This window comes from Mus pahari, chromosome 9 (genome assembly GCF_900095145.1).
Source record: "Mus pahari chromosome 9, PAHARI_EIJ_v1.1, whole genome shotgun sequence".
Classification (NCBI taxonomy): domain Eukaryota; kingdom Metazoa; phylum Chordata; class Mammalia; order Rodentia; family Muridae; genus Mus; species Mus pahari.
In genome coordinates, this window is record NC_034598.1 from 42,006,009 (window position 1) to 42,030,989 (window position 24,981).

Sequence of the window (24,981 nt, forward strand, 5' to 3'; positions counted from 1 at the left end):
CTATGAGTGAATGGTCAGAAAAAGATACAAAAAATGCTAGCAAGTCTTTTCTGTTTTCTGAAACAGAATTCCTGGGAGGACAGTTTAAAGGCGGAGTATTTTATTTTGACTCTCCATTAGAGGTTTTAGTCCATCATGGCAAGTGGGACAGAACAGCTTAACTCGAGGTGGCTGGAGGCAGAGGGGATGCCTGCGCTCATGGCCTCTCTCCCCTTTCCTTTTTTATTTCCCCCTGGGCCCATCACCTACAGCGTGGTCCACATTCAGGCTGCCCCTCTCCACCTAGACCCCCTGGAAAAGCCCTCACAGACACACCTAGGCATTTCTCAAATCAATCAAGATTAGCCACCCTAAGTCCACTGGGAGTCAGCCCAACAACCAAACACATCCTAAAACAACTTTCATCCTGGGTCTCCAAAAGAATATTAATGAAAAAATGCATGTAGTTTACCTCTAAGTGTGTCGTAACCTTAATAGTCCTGACACTGTTCAAAGCCACAGTCTCCTGAGACGCAAGGCAAAAGCTTAGCTGTGAGCCCTGCAACAATCCAAGTGCATTTTACACATCCCTGACACACAGTGGCAGTAAACCTCCCATTCCAAGTGGAAAGAACAGGGCGAGTGGCCAACTGCAGATGAGCTTTCTGACACAGTGTAACCCAAATTCCCAGGACACTCTGGGTCCCATCTGGAACCTTCCCTGCATCCTTATTTTTAGTCACCCTGGTCTTCTGAGCTCCAAGGAATCACTAAGATGAGCTTACACACTCTAGGGTCTCTCTGGCCCACATCTCCAAACATTTCTAAAATTCCTCCCACAAGCCACTTCCAAAAAGGCTTTTCTGAACCACACAGTCTATCAGTCACAGCAACAATCCTGCTGGTATCACAGATGGCACCAAGTTTCTGTCATATTTGTCACTGGTATGACAAATTCATGAGAAAACTGAGGGATTTTTTTTTTTTTTTTTTAACTTTGGCTGTCTTTCTGTTTTCAGTCCGTTGTTGGGGGGGAGGGTGTGGCAGAACAGGTCAGATATGATGGTGACCAGAAAAGGGGTGTATCTATGAGTGTGCGTGAGGGTGGTATATGGGGGTAAGGGAAAGGAGAGAAAAAGAGACAGAGAGACCGAGAATGAATATGCTTAGATTAACGGGCTTCCCCGTTCTCTGAACCACTGGCCATGGGATGCTCCCAGACACATTAGGCAGGTCTTCTGCCCTGTCACTCTCTGGAAATGCCCTCACAGGCACATCTCTGAAGTGTGCTTAACCGAATTTCCAGAGTTTCTGATTTTACAAGAGTTCTTCCTGCTCTCCATAGAAATCACTGCTGTGGTGATAGTGACACATATAAAGCAGAAAAGGTCTAAGTGTCAACAGAGTAAAGAAGTCAGAGGTTGTGATGTGTGGTTACACCAGGTCACAGTGGTGTCACGTGGTAATACCGTATGCTTTCTCCAAAGGAAAAGGACATGTTGAAAAGCTGAATGTTTAGGGGACTAAAGAGATGGCTCAGCAGGTAAGAGCACATGGTGCTCTTACAAAGGATTCGGGTTTAGTCCCCAGCACCCCCATGGCAGCTGACAACCATCTATAACCCCAGTTCCAAGGGAAATCTGATGCCTTCATCTGGCCTCTGAGGGCACAGTATATATCATACATGTAGACAAAGCATGCACACTTGAGTGCACGCAACACACGTGCACAAACACACCCTTCACACGCGCACACACACATCCTTTTTTTGAAACTGAATATTTTGAAGGAAGAGTTTTGTTTTGTGTAAGTTTTTGTTTTGGGGGTGGGGGGAGCTGGGGATTGACCTCAGGAACCTCACCGGCTAAACGTGAGCTTTCCCTGCTGAACTGTGTTCCCAGCTCTAAGGAGGAAAGAATGGCTTCTGAGGACAACTCCTATATTTGTATATGACAGATGCGTAAACATAGAAATAGAAAAGGGACCTTTCTGTTGGTGTCACAAGACCGAGGGCATTCATGCATTTCAAACCAGAAAGCAGACAGGGTGAACCGTAAACACAGAAATAAAAAAGGGACCTTTCTGTTGGTGTCACAAGACCGAGGGCATTCATGCATTTCAGACCAGAAAGCAGACAGGGTGAACAACGTGAACAACGTGCAGGTGCTTACCTGTGGTCATCACTACTCCAGAGAGCACTTTCCTTCGTGCATGAGGGGAGGAAAAGTTGTCTGTCAGGTCACTGAACTTACCCAGGACCAGGCGGGAGACAGCATCTGCCAATACCTGGGAGGAGAGCAGAGGCCAAGTTTAGAGCCAGGGATACCTGTGGTAGAACCAGACTCTCAGTGCCAACACATGCTGTCTAATACAAAGACTCTTACAGTCTCACTTCTACTCTAGAAAACCCACACAGGCACATCCAGAAAGTAAGAATGAGTGTGTGTGTGTGTGTGTGTGTGTGTGCGCGTGCGCGTGCATGCGCGCCCACAAGTGCACTCACATGCATGATGGTGGGTGTGTGCAATGCGTGCAGAGACAAAAGTCATCAGTGGGTATATCTAGCCATGGACCCGGTGCCTGAAGACCCGGGAACACTAATGCAATTGTGGCATGAATAGTATGGGTGTAATCAACCACTTTAAAATTCAATTGGAGGCCTACTCCACAGAAGGAAATTCATGTCTGGCACTATAAACTTGTTCTAGCCCAGGGCTAGAAAGCTCATGGCCATCTGAGAGGACGCCATTGCTGATGTTTTGCTAAAGGCATGCTGTCAAACTGCTCTATAAATAAATATTTGTTTATACTTAAGAACCAGTGCTGCACTTCTCAGAGAAGCATGTCTTTTTGCAGCCTGCATCGCTGAGTGTACAGTGATGACAGGTAGAGGTGACAGGAATGAGCAACTGTTGAATGCTGAGCCCCAAACAGAACATATCTTCCCCTGAAAGACTAAGGGAACACTGGAAAAGGGACAGAAAACTGTAGGAAATGGAGGGGTGATAAGGGCCAAGTAACACCATGTTCTAGCCGTGACTTGGTGGCTGTACCCACTACCCTAACCCTTGCCTTAGGACGATCACTAGTGGTTACCTGCCCAAGGCTTGGAAGCAAGGCTGTGTTCTATCAACATTCTATCATGGACAGGTGTATTGTCTTTTCTTATTGTTGTGATAAAATACCCTAGCAAAGGCAGCTTTAAGGGAGAAAGGGTTTATTTAGCTCACAGAGAAGGCACAGCAGCAGGAGCTTGAGAGAACTGGTCACATCATATCCACAGGCAAGAGCAGAGAGTAAAGGATTAATGCATATATTCCAGTGCTCCATTTGCTTTTTCTATTCTTAGACAATCTAGGGCTCCTTGCTAGGGGAAGGGTCTTCTCCCCTCATTAATTAACATAATCAAGATACTCCCCACCCAGAGACATGCCCCAGACCAACCTACATATAGACAGCCTTTCAATAAGACTGCCTTCCCAGGTGACTCAACATTGTGACCACAGCATTGAGGGAGTGCAAGGCTTTGAGGCTCCTCCCCTCTCTAAAGAACCACAGGAAGTTGACAGTGGCTAGGGAAGAGGGAATCATTTTCCTCGGTGCTGTAGCTACTGGTAAATACCCTTGCTCAAGGAAAGAACCCCTTACACATGCTTGTGCAAGCAACCCCAGTTAGACATAGCGGGCCACACACAAGAAGAAAAAGCCATGAAGGCAGGAGGGGGGCTTGTTGGTAAGAAGGCCTTCAGTGGGAGTGGGAAGATGTAAGAGAGGATACTGGGAAGGAGGAAATGATTAAATAAATACATATATATGTATATACATATAATATATAACATGTATATATAACATGTAATATATAATATACAATTATATATATATATATACATATAATATATATGTATATATATATATATATATATATGAAATCATGAAATAATTGATTTTTTTTTGTTGTTGTTTTTTTCGAGACAGGGTTTCTCTGTGTAGCCCTGGCTGTCCTGGAACTCACTCTGTAGACCAGGCTGGCCTCGAACTCAGAAATCCGCCTGCCTCAGCCTCCCAAGTGCTGGGATTAAAGGCGTGCGCCACCACGCCCGGCGAAATAATTGATTTTTAAAATATAAGTTTTAAAAGTTTTTATTTCATATAAGGGTATGTTCCAAATGATTTTCCTGCACAAGCCTGAGTCTGTGAATCCTGAGCCAGGTACCTATGGAATATATACCATGAGACACCAGCAACTGAAGAACACAAGTAGCCTGTGCCTTTAATTCCAACATTTGGGAGGCAGACAGGCAGATGGATCTTTGTGAGTTCATATTCAATCTGGTCTATATTGTAAGTTCCATGGCAGCCAGAGCTACACAGGGACACCCTGTCTCAAATAAGTAAATAAGTAAACAGACAAACAAACAATAAAATAAAATATCGTACATCCCAACCACTTACCTTCAACGATGTGAACAAGGGTGAGGACCTGCTTTATATTGATGCTTGGCTGCACTACCCTGGCATGTCTGCTAGAGCAGAGTATCACAGCTGGGGTATGGCCAACACTTTCTGAGTTAGCCCTACCCCACCCTTGAATCTTCAGGAAGGCAGATAGCTCTCAGGCCACGGATGCTTGGCCCAAGCCCTTTAAGAAATATTTCAGGGAAAAAGCAAGAATTTACATCCTTCCTGGAATATAGGACATGATCCTCCCACCTCTACCTCTGCCATATAGCCACTGGGATTGGTCCTGGAAGTCCCCTCAGAGAAGAGCTTACTGGTTTCATCCTCTGTGGTTCATAAATTTCTGAGCTACCCTGTGGCTCTAAAAGGGGCAATGTGGGTTGTACCTCAGTGGAGGTGTGAGGATACCGTTCCCAGACAAGTGGCTCCAAACTAGAGATCTGACAGAAACTGATGTTTGACATCTCAGGACCCAGAGATAAGCAGCATAAAGAGGCAGAGAGGCGCCCAGCCTACCTCACCACAACTAGATTCTGACAAATGGCACCTGCCTCCTCCCCTGGTCAGGAGCTCAGCCCTTCCATACAAAGCCACTGAGGTGGCCACTCAAGAAGGCAGGGCTAGCTGGGTGTGGTGGCTTTAATCTCAGTACTGCCTGAGGGAGCAGATCTTGTAAGTTTCAGGTCAGCCTGCTCTACATAGAGTTCCAGTACCATTAGGGCTTCACAGTGACACTATCCTATCTCAAAACCAACCAACAAAACAAAACAAAACAACAAAACAGAAAGCACTCTGAGGTCACCTGACTCAGCTCATCTGTCCACTATCCCTCTTTGGGATCTGCGGCATCTGAAATAGTTTGAGTGATCTGGCAATCATTGTTACCATTAAGAGAAGACGAGTCACATCAGACAGTATGTTGAACTCAGGTCAAAAGATTTTAGCAAATCTACACCTGGAAATCAAGTCACTTGGGATTTAGTACCATCGACTTGTAAGGAGAGATGTTAATTAACAAGGGACTCATTGGAGACAAGTACTTGCTTGCTTGCAATCAGTAAAACACCAAGTCCTTTACACTGAGCTGTACTTGACTGCTTTAGGCAAAGCAGAACAAGCCTTTTCAAACCAAGATTTGGATTTAATCCCAGCACTCGGGAGGTAGAGGCAGATGGAGCTCTGTGAGTTCAAGTCCAGCCTGGTCTACATAACAAGTTTCAGGCCAGACAGGCTTTATAATGAGACCTTGCCTTAAAAAGAAAACAGTAAATTAAAACCAAGAACTATGGTCATCCCAACTCTAGCTGTAACACAGGCCAGGGAGAAAGGGTCCCACCTGAGACCCAGGAGAATGGCCTTCCAATCCATCACATTTTCTAACCTGTTAATTCACTAGTTCTGGTCAACTGCTTCCACACTAAAGAACATGTTGACAGAAAAGGCTTAAGACAGAAAAGTAAAAAGCAAATTTGAGAAATCAGGATTCCAAGAACCAAGACACAGCCAATGATCTGGGACCTGGCTTTTCTTCCTTCTTCATCTTTCAGAGATCCATCCTGACCTACCTTAAATTTCCTTTTCTTTACTGTGAGTTTTCTGTAAGGGGCACAAACTTGAGTGGCTGTGCACATCCACCTGAAGTGGGGAGAAGCCCACAGAGGTGCCACATGGGAAATTTGGCATATGGAGATGCCTAGCAACTGGCAGGTTCTAAAGTGTTTCTGAAAGAACTCCTTCCTGCCACACCCCCTGCCCTGCCAGCAGCTCCCTACTGCTCTAGGGGTAGTGCTTTATCATCTGACCTTAACAGGGGCCTTCAGCAGTGGACTGGCCAGCTGAGGCATGAGTTCTCTGTGCAATGATGTCCCACTGAACAGAGGACAAAACTCCAGCATTTGGGCCCCCTGCCCTTTCCCAATAAAGGCTTGCTGTGGAATGAGGGTCTCTGGGGTATGTATACATAATTCAATGGAAAGGGGATTGTAGCTGTCCTGGTGAGGGCTCTGAGGTATCCCTGCTCTGTGTTATCATGACCCTAGCCAGCATCAGGAGACTAAATCAGATTCTCAGTGACCAAGTGACCATGGAAACGGAGGCAAAGTTACTCCACAGCCAGACTTAGCCGCAACTGCTCCTGCTGAGGGCTCAGTAACATAAGGAGTCAAAAGCAATAGTGAAGACTAAAGGCTGCTTAGAAATGTTATCAAGGGTAGTGGCCACTCATCTGCAAGCACACATTTTTCCTCACCTGTGGCAAATGCAACTGAAGGCCCTCACTGAGGACAGGCTGACGAGATGGTGTTTGGTCCAAGTGCAAATTGAAGACAGTAGCCAGGGCAGACTGTGCAGCCCGGGCCTTGGCAAGCTTCTTGTTTCTTCCTGAGCCCTCAAAGAACTGGCCATCTACCACCACGGACATGACGAAGCTCTTGGCGTGGCTCTCCCCACTCTCAGAGAGGAAGTCATACTTCAGCCCTGGGCGTAGCTCATTCAAGATCATCACGGGATTCTTCCCACTTGGGGGTGGGAATGGCGGTGGGATGGGTAGAGGAGGCTGGGTGAGGCTGGCAGGCACTGGGGAGGCTGACAGGCTGACATCTCCACTCGAGCTGAACGAGTCGTCCCCGTTGGAGCCTACGTAGAAGGGCGGCTCTGACTTGTCTGGAGTCTCGAAGCCGTTGAAGAGTGTGTCTGGGAAATCAGCCTGGTCGGACGTGAAGTCCGTGTTCACAGAGAGGGTCCTTCCCATGGCCAGGTGGGCCTCGGAGGCATTGGGGAACTGGACAAAAGACCGCAGGGCCTTCTCAGCAGCATGGAGCTTCGCCTTTTTCTTTGTAGGGCCAGAGCCCTCAAAGACCTGCCCATTCACCTCCACAGACATGACAAACAGAGGCGCATGCACGGGTCCTGTCTGGGACAGCAGCATGTACTGTAGGCCGGGTTTGATCTCGTTCAGCTGCATCAGGGCGTTCTTGGGCAGAACAGGCCCTGGTGTTTTCCTTCGCTTCTTCAGGCGGTACTTGGAGTGGCCATTGCTGCCCTCCTCCAGGGGCCGCTTCCTGCTGGTGCTACCACCACCCCCGTTGGAGAGCGGAATACCCTCGCCAGGCCCGGGTGTGCTGCTGTCCTTTGGGGGCATGTTGTCCAGATTGCGGTTTTCTTTAACATCAGTGCTGCTGGAACCTGTGGTGTCCAGAAAGAGTAACTTACAACGCCTTCGTTGCAGGATCTTGTAAATGCAAAATTTATAGATTCCTTTATCTCTTTGTAGCTGGGTAAGTGATGTGTGTGTGTGTGCATTTCTCTCCTCGATGCAAATGTGAGGAACTATACATTGACCAAGGATGTAACTGCTTGGGGCTGGAATGTACTTTAATGAATTTTTTTTTAAACTAACGGACCCATTGCCTCTTCTACTTAGTTTATCAATTTCTTCTATACTACAAGATAGACATTTTAAACTATTTTTTTCTGCCATAGACTTCCTAAATCCTTCTAGCTTATCATGATGTTACATGTTAAGCTAATCCACAAGACTCACACTAAGTCTGATGAAGTGGCTCCTGAGTCCACCAGCACACAGGCATTTCCTTCACAAGGTTACTGATCTTAATAGACAGCAGTTTTTAAACTAAAGCACTTCTCAGGAGAGGAGGTGCCATTTAGAAATGTGTATTCGCAACTGAGGGTCCAAACATCTGATCAACATGTGATTATTTGGTTTAGTTTATGAATCGATCATAGAAAACTGCTTACATAGTAAGGTAAAGTATTATATGACTTTATGGAATTTGTTTTTGAAGAATAATGTATCCATTGAAGATTTTTTTATTATATTTTTGCACTACTTGCTTTAAAATCTTTGCTAAATTTTATGCTAAAAAAAAAAAAAAAAAAAAAAAAAAAAAAAGGAACAGGACTCTGTTGTAGCAGGAAAGTTGAAATCCCAAGTCTCACAACAGGCCAGCAAACCTGTCTCCCTAAAAACAGCTGGTAGGCTTCCAGAACAATTTAGTGACCATGCCTTTTAAATGTACTTNTTTTTGCACTACTTGCTTTAAAATCTTTGCTAAATTATACCTAAACAAAAAAAAAAAAAAAAAAAAAAAAAGTAAGAACAGGACACAGCTGGAGCAGGCAAGCTGTGGTCCCAAGTCTCACAACAGGCCAGCAAACCTGTCTCCCTAAAAACAGCTGGTAGGCTTCCAGAACAATTTAGTGACCATGCCTTTTAAATGTACTTTACATGGCAAAATAAAAGATGATTTTGATATTTAAGGGAAATAACTGTCAGGCATGGTGGTGCACTCCTGTTCTTTTACCACTCAGTGGGGTTGAGAGTTAGAGAATTAACTATGCTACCAGAGCCATGGCCTTGTTGCAACCTCCTGCCAAGCAAAAGACTGTGCTTTCTAGGTGGGGCAGGTTCGGTTCTTCCTAGTTTCTTAAGCCTTCTGAAAAAAAGAATAATTTCCCTTTATCCTTCAGTTTTATAGTCCTGTGCACTGGGCCTGTGCAGTGTTTGGATTTATCCAAAGTAAATCTTAACTGACGAAAATATTCCTAAATTGGGTGGCTTCGGGGTCTGTTTCTACTAAGCAGCGCACCAGTGGACTTTCTATGTCAAGTCATCTGAAAACGCTGCCAATGCTCCTCAGTGAGCCTGCGGGCGGGGTTAATGTGATGGACATCTTGGTCGTTGTTGCCAGTCTGATTAAGCTGACACAGCAAAGACTACCAAGACAAACTCAGTCCATGGAAAAATCTCGTGTGTGAGGTGGGGAGGGGTCTCTCAGTAGACGCCCCTTCCCAGAAGACTCCTGACACACACACCACTTCTCCCAGCTGACAAAGCTAATGGAATGGGCACTAAATTTTCATTTATAACATCCTCCAGCAAAAGACCGGTAGGTTACTCCTTTCGGTACTCAGGGAACAAAAGGTGAGAAGGTAGAGCAGAGATGGACAGAGGTTAATAACGGGGAGAACATCACACACTACATCTGCTCACAGGTCAAGTTTCTTAGTAAACAGAGTTATCAGCATAGAAATGCACAGTATCAACGTGGTACTCTGACACACATTTAGCCAAACATTAGTGATGCCAAACAGCCAAATGCCCTCAGAACTAAGTTAACAGTCAAGATTACGGGAAAAATACACTTTCTGTGAATGCAGAAATCATTCTCAACTCTTCAGAAATAAAGGTACTGATCACGTGCTATTAAAAAAAAAGCTCCTGGGGAAACAAAATTAAAATACTCCAATTAGAGACAGAGCCCATGGTCAGCTGAAGCGGAAGCTCTCTCCGTGTACCTCATGGCTGCATTCAGAATGGGAAGTGAATCACAGTGCAACTTTAACTGCTTTTAAAACCACAAGAGATGCGCAGAGCTGACATTTTTAAGTTTGCACTAGACCCCAACGTTTATTGTTACAGGAATATTCTTTGGAAGAACACTTCCTTAGTTAAATTACCCAAGGCTCAATGGTGATAGCCACAGCTGGAGACAAAACCCACAGTCCCCGGCCAGCGAGTAGTTGTAGGGACACCTCCACACACTCCCCAGGGGCTGTACTGGCTTGGCACAGCACTGGCAATACTATTTGAAATGCAGATTTAAAACCTGGCAAAACTGAGAGTGACGGGCGGATCTGCCAGCAAAACTCCACAGCTTAAAACATCTCAAGAGCAGAACTGAGGAGAAGCAACCAGTGAGCTCTGAGCAGTGCCCACATTAGCAGAGGCAAAAGCATGCCAGCTACACTACTGAACATGGCACTGGACTGCTGGCCATTCTCAGAGTGGATATCTGTTGTATAGCCTACCCCAGATCCAGCATGGCAGTGGGGCACAGACTGGCCTCACGCAGTGCTGTTAGGCTCTGGGTGCCCAGGAACTGCAGAGCGACAGCCCCTGCCACTGGGCTGAGTCACAGAAAGTGTGCGGAGCCTGGGTCTCACCACCATCCCACCCCCAGGAAAATGCGGTTCTGCTGTGCAGCTGCACGGTCTTCCTTCAGACAGAGTACCTGAGCTGGAAAAGTGCCTGCTTCCAGACAACTTCCCATTTAGACCTGCTCCTTTCTGGGACTGAGGGTGGGCAGTAGTGACTGGGGACTCACAGAGAACAATGCCAAGGGAAGAGACATTGGCCCCATCCCCGCAGTCCCATGGAAGACGCTGGAGAGCAGAAAGGGCCCCAGTGAGTGTTTGGTTCACACTAGCACCAATCACAGTCCAGTCTTCAGAGACTAAGATCATACGGACTCCCTTCTCTCCAAGGCAGGAGCAGCGACTGTGTCTGAAGGGAGCTTTATGAACTGTTATCCCAGAGACCAGGCATGTGAGTCAATCAAAAAAGGTTTTCTTGAGGTTATACTGGCACATGTTCAGAGCTTTATTCCAAGAACCACAACTTCACATGAAGCCACACAGCATTATGAGACAGGTACCTAGAGGCATATTTCTGGAATAAAAATGATGGTCCCGTGATGATAATGAGGGATGAAAACTCTAGATAGGTGGCTGTAAGGAAAATATCCACAGTGACTATTGAAGCCTAGTATACAGAAACCCACCACTGCAAACAGTCCACATCTCAGGAAATATCAAACCGCTCTCATCAACAAGTTTACAAAAGCACTAAAATTTTAATTGGATGTGAACTATCTGACACTATGTGATAGGCCTAGATCTTACTCATATTCTCTTCATCTTCTATATCCATGGTAAAATGCTTTTGAGGGCTTCTTGACTGGCGGAGACCTCTTTTGTCTGAAAGACAGCAAGAAACAATGTTTAGTGTGTGATCCTAGCAAAATGAGGTACAGCGTCTTTCTGTACTCACCACCACGTCACTGCAATCAAAACAACAAAAACTGTAAGGAGCCTGCTGTCTGAGAAGGAATATTCCCAGTCTCTTTCACCTTCTCTCAGCATGTTCTGGGCCACCTGATATAGCTGTCTGATGTGGAGGGACACTGGAAGTAAGAAAGGGGTCACCACAACGGAAGCCTAGGGTAGTGTTTAGGAACCTCATGCTCTACCCTGGGGAGTAATCGCCACTAAGGGTTCTGGGCCAGGACAAGGTAGTAATTCTACCCAATAAGGGCCTGCTGTCAATAGCCATGTCCTAGCCACTCAGAGAACATGTGCCATCTAGCCTCTGTCCTAACACAACTATGAATGGGTGACAAAGTGAACAACATTGAATGGGTGTCAAAGTGACCTCACACAACAAGACCCCCAAGTGCTTCATCTACACTTCTGTGCATCCCCACAGCACACCACAGGAGAGCAAAATGTGTGTAGTAGCTTAAATCTAATACAATTCAATCTAACACAATTCCGTCGACACACACAACTCCCATTTCATTGCCCAATCACTAAAAAACTCAAGGTTTTCATTTTCCAGATTATTTTTGATAAGTTGCAGTTAAGAGGAAAAACATTTGCAAATTTTGAAACAAATACTACTTCATCAACAAAATTTGCCCTATCAATATCAATAAAGTAAATTCCTTGTTTTTAGGAAAGTGGTGATTATGCTAAGAAGTATATAGATCTCATAAAACACTTGAATAAAATACATACAGATTTGATGACACTTGTTAGTAATTTTATTCTCATTCCCCACCCCACCCCCACCCCCACCCCCAGTAAATGCAGTGTTAAACACTGATGGAGTTTCTACATAGAATCCTTTATTCAGTGATTATAAGTACTGGCTGATCTTCAGAGGACCCAGGTTTGAGTCCCATCACCCACATGGAGGCTCAAAACTGTCTGGAACTCCAGTCCCAGGGGATATGATACCCTCTGTGGCCTCCATGGGTACTACATGAACATGGTGCATATACATACATACATACATACATTACATACATACACACACATACATACATACATGCTGGCAAAACACCCACACATATAAAAATAAAAAAAAAAACTTAAATGTGAAAGTTTTCCAAGGAGCTATAAAGGCATTATCACTTTGTATTAGTTCATTATCTTAAGATATACTTTCAGAGCATCTATTATGTTGAAAGCAGAGCTGTGCACCATAAGAACTTAAAATGAATCAGATAGATTTTGCAACTGAGGACTCCAAATGTTCAGACAGCTGGCTATGCTAAGGAACTTTTGCTAACAGTTATGGGTGTAGAAACAGTAGCTATTTGTTAGAGATACATACGGAAGTATGTATAGATGAAATAATAGTATCTGGGCACACACTTTATACAGCTCTGCATTGTACAACACAGTGTTCTCACTGTGGAACATTTTAGTTTTTAGTGTGTGTGTGTGTGGGGGGGGGGTGGGTGTCAGAAGATAATTTTACAGAGCTGGCTCTCTCCGTCCACCTTTATGGGGACTCCAGAAATAAACTGAGGTCGTCAGGCTTGTGCAGCAAGCACCTTTCTGCACCGAGCCATCTCACCAGCCCAAACCACCACGGAAAGTTTTTGGAGAAAGTGGGGGTTTGGTAAAGTATCAAGTGTGGGAACTCTGTAGGGGGCAGGCACCCTTAGCAACGAAGGGGTAATCTCAGGAAACAGGGATGTAGTTGTTCATTCAGACAAGTTATGGCTAGAGGCTGGGCCATAACTGCAGAGACAGTAAATAAGTGGAGGTAAGTTAAGAGGATAGGGAACAGACACCTCTGAGAACCCCAGCCCCTGTGGTGAGATGGAAACTTCACAGAACGCTCTTGTTTGCTCAACGGAGACTTGAGGCAGGAGAGGACACAGAGGCTTCTTTTTGCAATGATTGGTGGTAACTGCAAGAGATCCATAACTGTTCCAAGTACCAAGAGTAAATAACGACTGCTTAGTCATAGATGGAACATCTCTATCACTCCCAACACACACATACACACACACACACCACTCATATAGACACACACAGACACACATACCCCACATATACACACACCACACATACCACACACACACACACACACACACACACAGACACACACACCAGACACACACCACACATATATACACATATACCACATACACACACACACACACACATACACACACACACACCACTCATATAGACACACACAGACACACATACCCCACATATACACACACCACACATACCACACACACACACACACACACACACACAGACACACACACCAGACACACACCACACATATATACACATATACCACATACACACACACACAGGAACATATACCACACACACACACACACACACACATACACACATGCACAGATACACACCATACATACACACATACACACACCACACACACAGGAACATATACACATACTACACATATACACACCCATCCACCACACATACACACCACATGCACACATACATACCATACATATACACATATACACACACACACCACACACACAGCAATATACACCCACACCACACACACACACACACATACTCATACACATCACACACCACATATACACACATACCACACACACCACACACACACACACACACACACATACCACACACACCCACATTCACATCACACATACACACCACACACACCTACACTCATACCACATATACACACACCACACATATACACATATCACACATACATACACACACATATACACCACACTCATACACACACACATACACACCACACACCCACACACCACATGTACACACATACCACACACACCACACACACACATACACACACACAGACACCACACACACATACACACACACACCACACATACATACATACACACACACACACACACACACACACACACAGCTCAAGGAACATCACTGAGAAGAGGGTAAGAGCTGGAGTCAGGTAGGGAACAGAATAGAAAGCTGGCTTCCAGGCATGACACAGTTGTTGTATCTTAACCTCACAGTGGCTGTGATCACAAGCCCAAGACAGGACCCATCAACCCCCGTCATGAAATGGGAGGGCCTCATGGGGAGCTCCCCCACCTAAACATTTACAGGCAGCTAACTGTAGGCAGTGGAGGGAGAGGTGTTTTCTTCAGTGGTATAGCCATTGGTAAGGAACTCATGTTCCTGTAAACAAACTCATTTCTGTTCCTGTAAACAATCCTAATGAAATTCTTTGGGTCACATACACCAAAAAGGTAGTAGGAGCAGAGCTAGCTGGGAAGGGATGGGCATCAGGGGGAGAGGGAGGGGACAAGGAAGGAGAATAGGACCAGAAGATGACCAAAATGCAATGTGCAGAGAAGGAGGAAACATACTTCACCTTCTCTTTCTGTTCTGTGATGTACAACCGAGGGCCCCAGATTTCGGAATAAGAGAAATAGAGCAATCAGATCAGGAAGGGCATGCTGTGCCCTAGAAGCCAGGGTGGTGCCCGGAGGCTCTGAAATTTCCTTAAGCCTCATTAACCTGACTCAGGGTGGAAGAAACTGGAAATCGCCTAAACCAAAGGGCACAGATGAAAACAAAACAAAAATCAAACAGACGAGAAACCAAATCCGGACAAAAGCAGTTCTCTCTACTGAGAAGGAAAACTCACAGACACTGTCTACACCAGCAGAGCCCAGCCTGACCCCATCCATGATGGGCTCTTAAGAGGAGTCCAGAGGCAGGGATGGAATGAGCCACACCCGAGGGGGAGTCACAAGGTTCACTCCCACCAGACTGAGACAACTGTTACCCACTGGGGAGCAATCTAACACTGCCACTGGAGCCCCTAAAAGGGACAGGAAGAGGCCTTCTGTGATGGCCAGTTTTATGCCAACTTGACACAAGCTAGAGTCATCAGAGAGGAAAAACCCTCAATTAAGAAAATGCCTCCCTAAATTCAGGCTGTAAGCAAGCCTGCAGGGCATTTTTTAAAATTAGTGACTGGTGGGGTGGGGCATCACCCCTGGGCTTGTGGTCCTGGGTTCTACCAGAAAGCTGGCTGAGTAAGCCAAGGGGCAAGTGAGTGAGCAGCATCCCTCTGTGGCCTCTGCGTCAGCTCCTGCCTCCAGGGTCCTGCCCTCGCTGCTTTTGATGATGGACTGCTCTATGGAACAGTGATCAACCCCTTCCTCCCCAAGTTGCTTTTGGTCATGGTGTTATCACAGCAATGGTAATCCTAACTAAGCTAACTCCTTGGTGGGAAGCAGCAGAGAGGCCCAGCGAGGTGCTGGACTTGCCCCGACTTGCCATAAGGCACTGTCCTCCTTCCTCTTATAGAGTGTGGTTAGCAGGACTGGACAAGACCCTGGGTCTCATGAAAATCACATGAGCAAGATCCAATTACAAAACAAAACACCTATCAGCCAGAGAATCGGGAGGACTCCTACAGCGGGACAGCCAGTCTACAGGGATGACAGGCTGGTAGAGTGGCCAGGAAGTGACATTAACACAGACTTCACTCCTGGGATAAGGGGAGGGGAGGAAGGCAAAAGCAGCACTCTGGGGTAGAGGGCAGCTAGGGCAGAGTCAGCAAGGGGCAGACAGTGGAACACAGGACTGAGCAGAGCTCAGAACAGACCCTCACAGTGAGCCTGGCAGCCTGGGTGGACAATGGTGCAGCAGTGGCCAGCGGGAGGACAGCCTTCCACACGGAGGGGAGCCAGGAGAGGGGGAGAGCCTTGGCACAGCCCCTACCCCCAAGTGTGATCTCTAAATGAGTCGGGGGCTTAAATGCAAAACACAGAACCATGAAGCTTGTGGGAAAACCTTAAGAGGAATTGCTGGGGCCCCACAGCAGAACTGTCAGACCCGACAGTCCACAAGGGAAAGCTGATAACTGGACTTGAGAAATAAACCTGTTCTTGTAGGCCCTGCTTAAAAAGTGTGTATCGGGAGAAAGCAGCTGAAAACCACATAGCCAGCACGGGCCAGGGTGGATAAGAAGGTAAAACACATATCCAATAAGAAAATGGGTGTGAGTGAAAAAAGAAACCATGTGCCACAAGAGACACACGGGCGGGAATCAAGCACATGAAAACATGCCCACCATCCAAGGACTAAACAGGGCACTGCCACACAACCTAGCAGCTGCACTATGGGACTTCTATCATCGAGAAACAAAGACTTTGGTCCTCGTGAGAACCAATGGATTCTCATGCTGCACAGGGATCTACATACACCATCTCCGAGTGGGGCAGAAGGCACAATTACTCCAACTTCACTCTTTATAGGACTGATCAGTTGGTGTGGGTGGGAGCTGGCTTTCTGCAGATGTCTCCTGCAGTGATGGATCCTGGGGCTCCAGCAGAAGGCGGCCTGGTGAGGTCACCTGGCTTGCCCAGTTTGCTTTAGTGTACTGCTCTCACTGAAATTCCGTAAAGGACACAGAAAATGTCTCACAGTAGAAAATAACTGTACTGAGCCTGGTGGTGGGTGGGGGACCCGTGTGGCAAGAACCGGAGCTAGAGATCCCTGCAGAGCAGAAGCCAGTGTCTACAAATGCCAACCCTTGTCCCAAAGGTTATAAAACAAAGCAGACTGAGACACGCAGTGCTTTATAGAATTTCACGTGGCTGTTTCTTACAGCCTGAAAAGAAGGTCTTATAGCTTCAACTATGAACAAGAATTAAAACCCCATCAAAAATCCCAACGGAGGAGAATTCCAGGAATGGGCTTTATTTGATAGCAACATTCAAAATAATTGCCTCATTTTTCAAGATGCCTCGGGGTCAGGGAGAGGCAAGCTAAAGCTGGGAGGCAGCAGTGTGGAAACCTTTTGACTCCGTCAGCATCAGAAAAGCAGAGACCTGCATTTAACTTGTGACTGGAGCCCCAGCTACCATTCTGACTGCTGCTTTGGCAGCACCAGTCAAGGTGCTTCTAACGGCAGTGCGAGAAAAAGGCAACTTAAGAATAACCTGAACTAATGCGGTAACCTGTGGGGAGCATTCCAGGTGAGACTCCAGAGCCCAGCACCTCACAGGAATGAATGCCCAAGAGAGAATGAAAGCCCAGCATTAGAACACAACACACGTAAGGACAATGCTTGGCAAAGATGGTGCTAAAACCAGAGACACCCAAGTGAGCTTTCCCTTGACACATGGCCTCTCATTTGTGCCGTCCTTACCACCTAACAAACACTACTGTGATTAAATTGGCAATGCTTTGTTTTTAGATTAGCTGGAAGTCAATGATTCTTGGTATGTATCTTTTTAAAAAGATTTATTTATTTATTTTATGTATGTGAGTACAATGTTGCTGTCTTCGGACATACCAGAAGAGGGCGTCAGATCTCATTACAGATGGTTGTGAGCCACCATGTGGTTGCAGGGAATTGAACTCAGGACCTCTGGAAGAGCAGCCAGTGCTCTTAACAGCTGGACCAGCTTTCCAGCTCTGTTATGAACCTTTTTATAGACCCTTATGTTGCAAAACAAAAGCATAAAAACTTGTATTAACATCTCTATTAACCTCTGAGGCAGGCCTTATCTTCCCATGGTGGTGAGGTGGTGTTAAAGGGAGGCCCCTCTCCCTTTAGCAAACAGATAATCTAGGATAAAAGAGAAAAAAAAAAAACCATGCCTAAATGACTTGTTTATATCAAAGACTTACAGAACCTGAATCTTTCCTCCTGGGCTAGTGAAAATGTTATCCCTAAGTATCCTAGAGCAATTACAGATAAAGATGACTGGCAAACGTGAGGGTAAAGAACACACTCTGAAGCACACAGCCCCACATTTGGTTCCCCAGCACTCACAAAAAGCTGGAAGCAGTGCTAGAGAGTGGTTAAGAGCACTGAGTGTTCTTCGGAAGATCTTGAGTTCAAATCCCAGCAACCACATGGTGGCTCACAACCATCTCATAATGAGATCTGATGCCCTCTTCTGGGGTGTCTGAAGACAGCTACAGGGTACTTACATATAATAAATAAATAAATAAATAAATAAATAAATAAATAAATAAATAAATCTTAAAAAAAAAAAAAAGCTGGCTGCAGCAGTTCCTGCCCTCAGTGCTGGAAGAGTGGGGATGGGCAGATCCCTGGAGCTCACTGGCCGGCTGGCCTAAGTAAATGGGTGAGTTCCAGGTTCCCTGAGTAACCCTGTCTCAAAAAAAAAAAAAATACAGTGGAGCGTAATAAAGGAAGACACTCGCCAAGGATCCTGCCTCAGATTTTGAGAAAACCTTTACGTGTTCTCTGTGATTAGTGTTGGTGTTGTTTTTATATGAATCAAAAACTTTAAACCAGAGTTTTGAAATACTATTTGTGTTGAGTCTTCACATATACAAGCAGTAAGCTCAACTCGAGGATAGTATTATAGCCACAGCAACAAAACAAAACACCTAAATGACGAATTGATTATTTAAAAGGGTTCCTGAAATACAAACCTCTCACACCGCCTAAAGGAAAACAAACGGAAATTCAACAGGTTTAACCAAGCGTGTCAGAAAATGAAAAGCCCTTCGTGGATGGTATTTTGCTTTCGCTATCACCTAGCAAAATAACACCACTAAGGTTTCCAAAAATAGTCGATTTTCTAGAAATCCACCCAGTACCCTGATGCTCAGCTAACTCCGCAGAGTCCGTATGTACTGAGGAGGTGGGGCAGGCTGTGTCAGCCAGTAAGAGCTGGGCACAGCATCTGAGCAAGTGTGTCTTTACAGCAGTGCAAGTGGAGACATTACAGCCAGGGTAGCTAGGCAGAACATTCATCACGCTAAGTGGAATGTCATAGGTGTATCCCATGGGGCAGGGGAAAAAAGAGCCAAAGGTGGCTCGCTGTCAGCTCAGGAGGACCCGGCGCAGGTTATGGCATCTGGTAAGGGTGGGGACAAACAGTAAAGGTAATAGAAAACGTGGGGAGGAGAGAAGCAACACAGTAGGGTGCGGGTCTCCCTCCCTCCATAAAAACCAGGTATCATGCAAAACTCACACCCAGGAAGCAGGCAAGTCACTGGTGGTCACTCACATGCCAACTGCATGGACAGGCTCAGCTACTAGTGGACAAAGCCTGACGGGGGCAAGTGCAGAGGAGGACACCGAGAAAGGATCCTGCAAGGGCTGGCCTCTCCAAGGGACCTCAAGCAAAGTGCTCACTTAGGTAGAGACTGTACCAACACAAACGCGTATAAACCTGTGTCATCTCGAGGGTCCCACCTCTCACGCTAAGACCAGAAATACCCGGAAGCACCAGCCCCCCAGGCTCACACGTCCCGGTGCATCATGGCCCGCCTGAGCCTCTCCTCATGGGCTGTTGGTTGTGCTGCTGTCCCAGGCTGGAGGCACTCAGCCTGACTTAATGTACTCATCTTGAGTGACAACTGCTATGAAGCCTCTGAGCCACGCTGACCTATTTGCTGTATCGTCTCCTCCTCTCGGTCAGTACCAGGAATGTGCTGGCGCCTTTGACTTTAGCTGGATACAAACACAGGTTCACCCCAGCAGGAATGAAAGCCGTTTGGATGAACACTGAACAAGCATCCTCATTCTGCCTCAAGAAGTGGGGATGTGCTATTCTTCCTGCTGCCCTGACCAGTCTCTGATAAACCACATCGCCTGACATCCCGGTTCTACCTTTCTTTGGTCTCTAAGCACCTCCCATCAATGACTTCTGGTTCTTTTTCACTGAGTTAATACCAGGTTCCCTTAGAAGCCTAGAAGTGATTTCTCCAAGTGTGTGTGTGTGTGTAGGGGGGGGGACCTGCAATACTTTCCCCCAAATTACTGCAGGGCTCCCTCCTCCTCTCAGAACAAGCCCAGATCAAGCACCTACTCAGAGAGACATCCATCATCATCCCATCCAGGCACTGTTCCTGTTTCACACACAGTGGGTCTACTGTCGGTCTCCCTCCTTGCCTGGGTTGAAGCCCACATGGGTGGAGCAGGGTTAGTCTCTGTAACTGTCTTCTAGTACCTGCCCATGCCTGACAGCCCAGTGAGGATGGGCTGAGCAAGGGCTGTGCTCTGCCATTCTCAGCTCTATTGCTCTATTCAACTTGCAATGTGCGTGCTAGATACAGAGGTGCCTCTCTAGTCTGCACAGTCACAGTCATGTTCCCCAGCTCCCCCATTGTCATGTGACTGCTACAGTTGTTTCCTCAAGGAAAATTGAGTGCCAGGAGGACCAAGGAACTCCTGGGGTGCTGAGCTATGTTTTGGATAGTGTCTGCTGTTTCTACATGCTCATCATTAAAATAGCCACACACTATTCTTTACCAAAAGAGAAAACACGGGTTTCATCAATTATTTCCATTTTGAAATATTTACTGAAATGTGCCAGCTAGAAGCAATTTGCCCAAAGGCCAACTGGCCATGCTAACTAAGTAAACACTCCACCACTGTGCCTGGACACACTCAGCTGGGGCTGCAAGACTCAGCGTGGCCAAGCACCAGCTCAGTTTATCAAGAATGTCAGGTAGCAGCAGGGTCAATAGCGCCATATAGAAAGGGCAAGTATGCAGCAACCATAGTGAGAACCAGAGTCCCAGTGCCCCACCAGCTCCGCTTTATTCAGCATGCCATCTATACCCATGGCTTCCCTCCCCAGGAAGTACCACACACGCTTATTGTCAAGATGGAACTGCAGGTACTAATGGCCTCAAAAGCTCAGAGCCAGAATCTCCTCTGGGTGTCCCAGATCCTCACGCATCTGCAGCACCTGCCCTGCTGGCAGCCGACAAACCTATGAAGAGCTCAGAGCTTTTGGTCTCTGTCTGTGGTATACACTCTGGTACTTCCCAGGGTACACAGAGGTGGGTATGTAATCAGGGCACCCCATTCCTGATCACATTTGTGCTCACTGGACCGAAGTGTCTTGCCTTGAGAGACTACATCAGCCATACCTGCTTCCTTGTGCCAAGTCTATGCTTGTCAGTATATGGCTGCAAACTGAGGTCCTGAACCTGGAAAGGGTTATCAGTGGAAAGGATCAAAGGGAAAGGCAGTGTTTGACACAGTCAAGATTAAACAGTGTGCTGTAGGTACTTTCCCTTTATCTTTGCTGAAGGACATGAATTCTCTGCTATTCAGGGTCCTCTCCAGCACTGAGAGCCTGAGGTATACAGAGTGGTGGCTGGTGGGGGCGCTGGAGTCTGCTGGCCCTCTGACCTGGCTTGGGCAGTGGCATGCCTTCCTTATGGAGAGCGTGTGCATGGGGCGGGTGTGGAGGGTGTTTTGGGTCACACTGAGTGGGTCCTTGTGATTTAGTGCCCATATGGCCTGCATACAGTGAGTGCTCCTGTCAATTTAAATATATTTTAGCGAGAGGCCAGGCCAGCACAGGGCCTTCAGTCATGCTTTTTCATGCCCATGGCCTGTGACTATTCTTGGTGAGTTAGGAAACTGATGGTGATAGAACCCTGGACAGCGCTGACCACAGTCAGCAGACACAGGCTGGCTGTACCTGTGCATGACCTGAAGATCCCTGAGCTCTGGCTATCTATCTCAGGAAAATTAAAACAATCCCTAAACAAATACATTCACGCCACAGCTCAACTTGTTTTCGGTTATCTTCCAGATACACATGTAAATGGAGCTTAAATTTAAGAACGTAATGACCCAGAATGAGGTAATAAGCCCAAGTTCCACCTATGAAGTAGTTGGAAAAAAAAAAAACAAGTCCAGACCATTCTCTTTAGGAAGAACATTTACCATAACCAAATGATGAAACAGAATATAAAATACTTTGTATGTAATTTAAAACCTCACAATAAGCTAAAGCAATATTCAGAAAAAAATTAACAAGTATGAATATTAGACACATAAAATCTAGAATATTCTGCTTATATTTAATTAGCTCTCCTTCCCATGGGACAACTAAAGAGAGCAAAGCCACTAAAAATGTTTCTAAAACTGTATTTTTATACCAGCATTTACACTGGGAGTTGGCATCACTGAGATTTATTCTGGATCCAATTTCTGTAAGATTTTGAGTGTGACTCAGTACTTCAGCTGCTAACCTGGAATGTGCTGCTACCACGGATGCTCCCTCTGAGAGGAGCTCCTGACCTGCCATCCAGGTCCTCACATGTGCCTTGAATCCATCAGCACAAATGTAATGAGACATATACCGTATCTGTCACAGCACATTCTAGAAAATCTGAGCTATCTACCCACAAGTGCGGCTCTTCCGTGTGTGTGTGTGTGTGTGTGTGTGTGTGTGTGTGTGGCAACTTTTTACACTTGAGGATCTCTCATAGCTGACATCACAGATTAAGTGTCTTCCATTCTCCCAGAGTCTAAGGAAATGTCCTACCTGCATCAACAACATAGCAGCCACACATCACAGGAGCCACCTCCCTGGTCACATGAGATGAGATTTCATATGGTCCATTCTAGAGCAAACCTTGAGCCTGACAAAACCTTGAGCCTGACAGTCAAGAGCAATCCTGTGAAATCCTGTGTCTACACCTGTGCTGTGAATGTCCAAATCTCTGATGCCAGCAGAAGTTCCTTGTGGGCACGCGTTAGATAGGTGGGCAGGTATACAGATGGTTAATGCCACTCTATCTATCCTACATTCTTACCCTTGTCCTTCATCTCTCAAAAAGATCCCCTCTGTCCAGACTCGAGCTGAGACTAAGGGAAAGACTTCATGATAGCAGCTCGGGATCACAATGAGCAGGAACTGCTCTGAGTCTCAGGGTTACTTTCCATCAGCACTCAGAGTAACTGTTGGTACTGTTGTAGCCTCTGCTGAGCTAGAGCCACATCTACAACGTGCCCAACCCCACTCATTTCTCCACCTGGAAACCAGGCAGAGGAGGCTGGCCTTAGATCAAGGCTCCTGACAAGGGCCTTTGAATATGTGCAGAAGAACTGGGAACAGACTAAAGATGCGCCCACATTTGGGACAAACAAAAGACTCAGAGAGAAAAAGGGACAGGACACAGACATGGGACCTTACACATATAATGTGATGGTGACCATGGGGAATACAGCAAAGGAGCCATCTCTGAATTTCAGCTCACCTCACCCATCACCTACATGGTGGCTGGCAACTGACCCCTGATCAGACTCTAATGTGCCTCACAGTCTGACCATGCTAAAGGCTTCTCTTAGGCCTTGACCAGAAGCATTTTCCTGGCCAGCACCAGGACTAAACAGCTTTCCTTCCCATAGGACTTCTGCTGTGTTGGTGGCTCCTCCTGAGCTGCACATGAGCCAATCAATGTTTGTTGGGGGGTGGGCGGGTGAGGGGAGTAAAGCAGCCACATGGAAAATGAAGGGGTGAGGGAGAAAAATCATTGAAAATGTATTGTCACAGTTCAACAAGCAGCTTGTCATTACAGTTTCACTACAGAACAATAATTTTAAAAGCATGCATTATTCCAGTCTTAGACAAAACACAATTCATGACACTTGATCTTAAAATATTTCAAAAGCTCACACTTCCAATCTTAAATAACTTTGGTGTAACTACATGTCCAGTCTTCACAGCCTCCATTGTTTTGAAGGTGTTTCTATTAGCTTCAGAGACATATTATAAACCACCAAGAGTAGGTGCCACTACACACGGTCACGCTGCTCAGTAACTAAGTTTATTTAGAAGTCCGGTCAGGAGCAAAGTCCCATCCTATACAGGCCTAGCTGCAACAGTGTGATACTCTATTCCTTAGGATGCTGGTTCAAAGAAGGCAGGCTTGCAGCAGAGCTTTTCCTGCAGCAGACACAGCTCCAGCGTACTTGAGGAAGCTTCCCTGAGCTGGAACTGCAGGGAGTCCAAGCATGTGCCCAGCATTAGGCTTGGATGTCCCAGCTCTCTCCCAACTAAGTGGCTCGTGCTGAGGGTCTGCAGAACAAGTGGCATTTCTAAATTGGGCTAATGGATCAGGACTTCCCGTAGTTTTGCTTCTGTGCTCTTGACTGGCATTGAAGATACGAAGGCTAGCAGGACTGGACTCTTCTAAGATGAGGGCAAGTGGGTATTAAATTGGCTTTTTTGAGCTTCTCTTTGTTCTATCTATATAGTAGTAAAATCAGCACATGCACTTTGCCCACAAGGATGTAGGGACCGTGATATCCTTCTAACATACCCCTGACATTCTGTTAAGCACTCCAGTTTTACCCTGAACAAACTACAAAGTCTGCTGGCTCTAAAATCAATTTCTTCTTCATCCTTAAAAAATAAAATGAAACTATAGCTCATTTTATTTCCTGAGGCATTACCATCGCTGGCTACAGAGCTTGCCATGGTGATGGGTCATGTCCTAATGCTATGGGGCGGTAGCACTGAGGCAGTGTCTAGGAAGGTGGAGGCAGGGCAGTGAGCTGCTCAGCACAGCTGGCTGTTCCCAGCTAAGAGCAGTTGCTCACTGGGATACTTTTTAATATTTCCAGTTATATGGAGACAGTAGCTGTTGGTAGCTTATATGCACTGTTTTCCCTCTACAAGCTAATGGTTTGCAGTTTTTATAGTAGTGGATACTGTCTGTGCCCTTGAAGGCACGTGATGTTTTTACTACTATAAAAACTTTTGAATCTTGTTTAAAAACAAAACAAAACAAAACTATGGATTTTAATGTCTTAAAACACAGAGTAGAATTAAGTACTGAAATAAGTCGGATGCTGACTGTGAAGGACTTATCCCTGCTTCTGCAGAGGGAAAGTATTTCCAC

General features: G+C 46.1%; 1 protein-coding gene across 5 annotated transcripts in view; it reads right to left on the reverse strand.

Annotated features, from left to right (window-relative positions):
- The window catches only part of Adarb1 (adenosine deaminase RNA specific B1), a 124,166-nt gene that overhangs the window by 27,016 nt on the left and 72,169 nt on the right, over positions 1-24,981 (reverse strand). For all 5 annotated transcript variants that reach the window (XM_029542103.1, XM_029542101.1, XM_021204475.2 and 2 more), the window contains exons 2-4: positions 11,140-11,214; positions 6,686-7,620; positions 2,151-2,265 (exon numbers count right to left, since the gene is read on the reverse strand). In XM_029542103.1, the coding sequence (XP_029397963.1) occupies positions 2,151-2,265; positions 6,686-7,620; positions 11,140-11,167 (1,078 nt within the window). In that variant the 5' untranslated portion in view covers positions 11,168-11,214. The remainder of the gene's footprint in view (positions 1-2,150; positions 2,266-6,685; positions 7,621-11,139; positions 11,215-24,981) is intronic.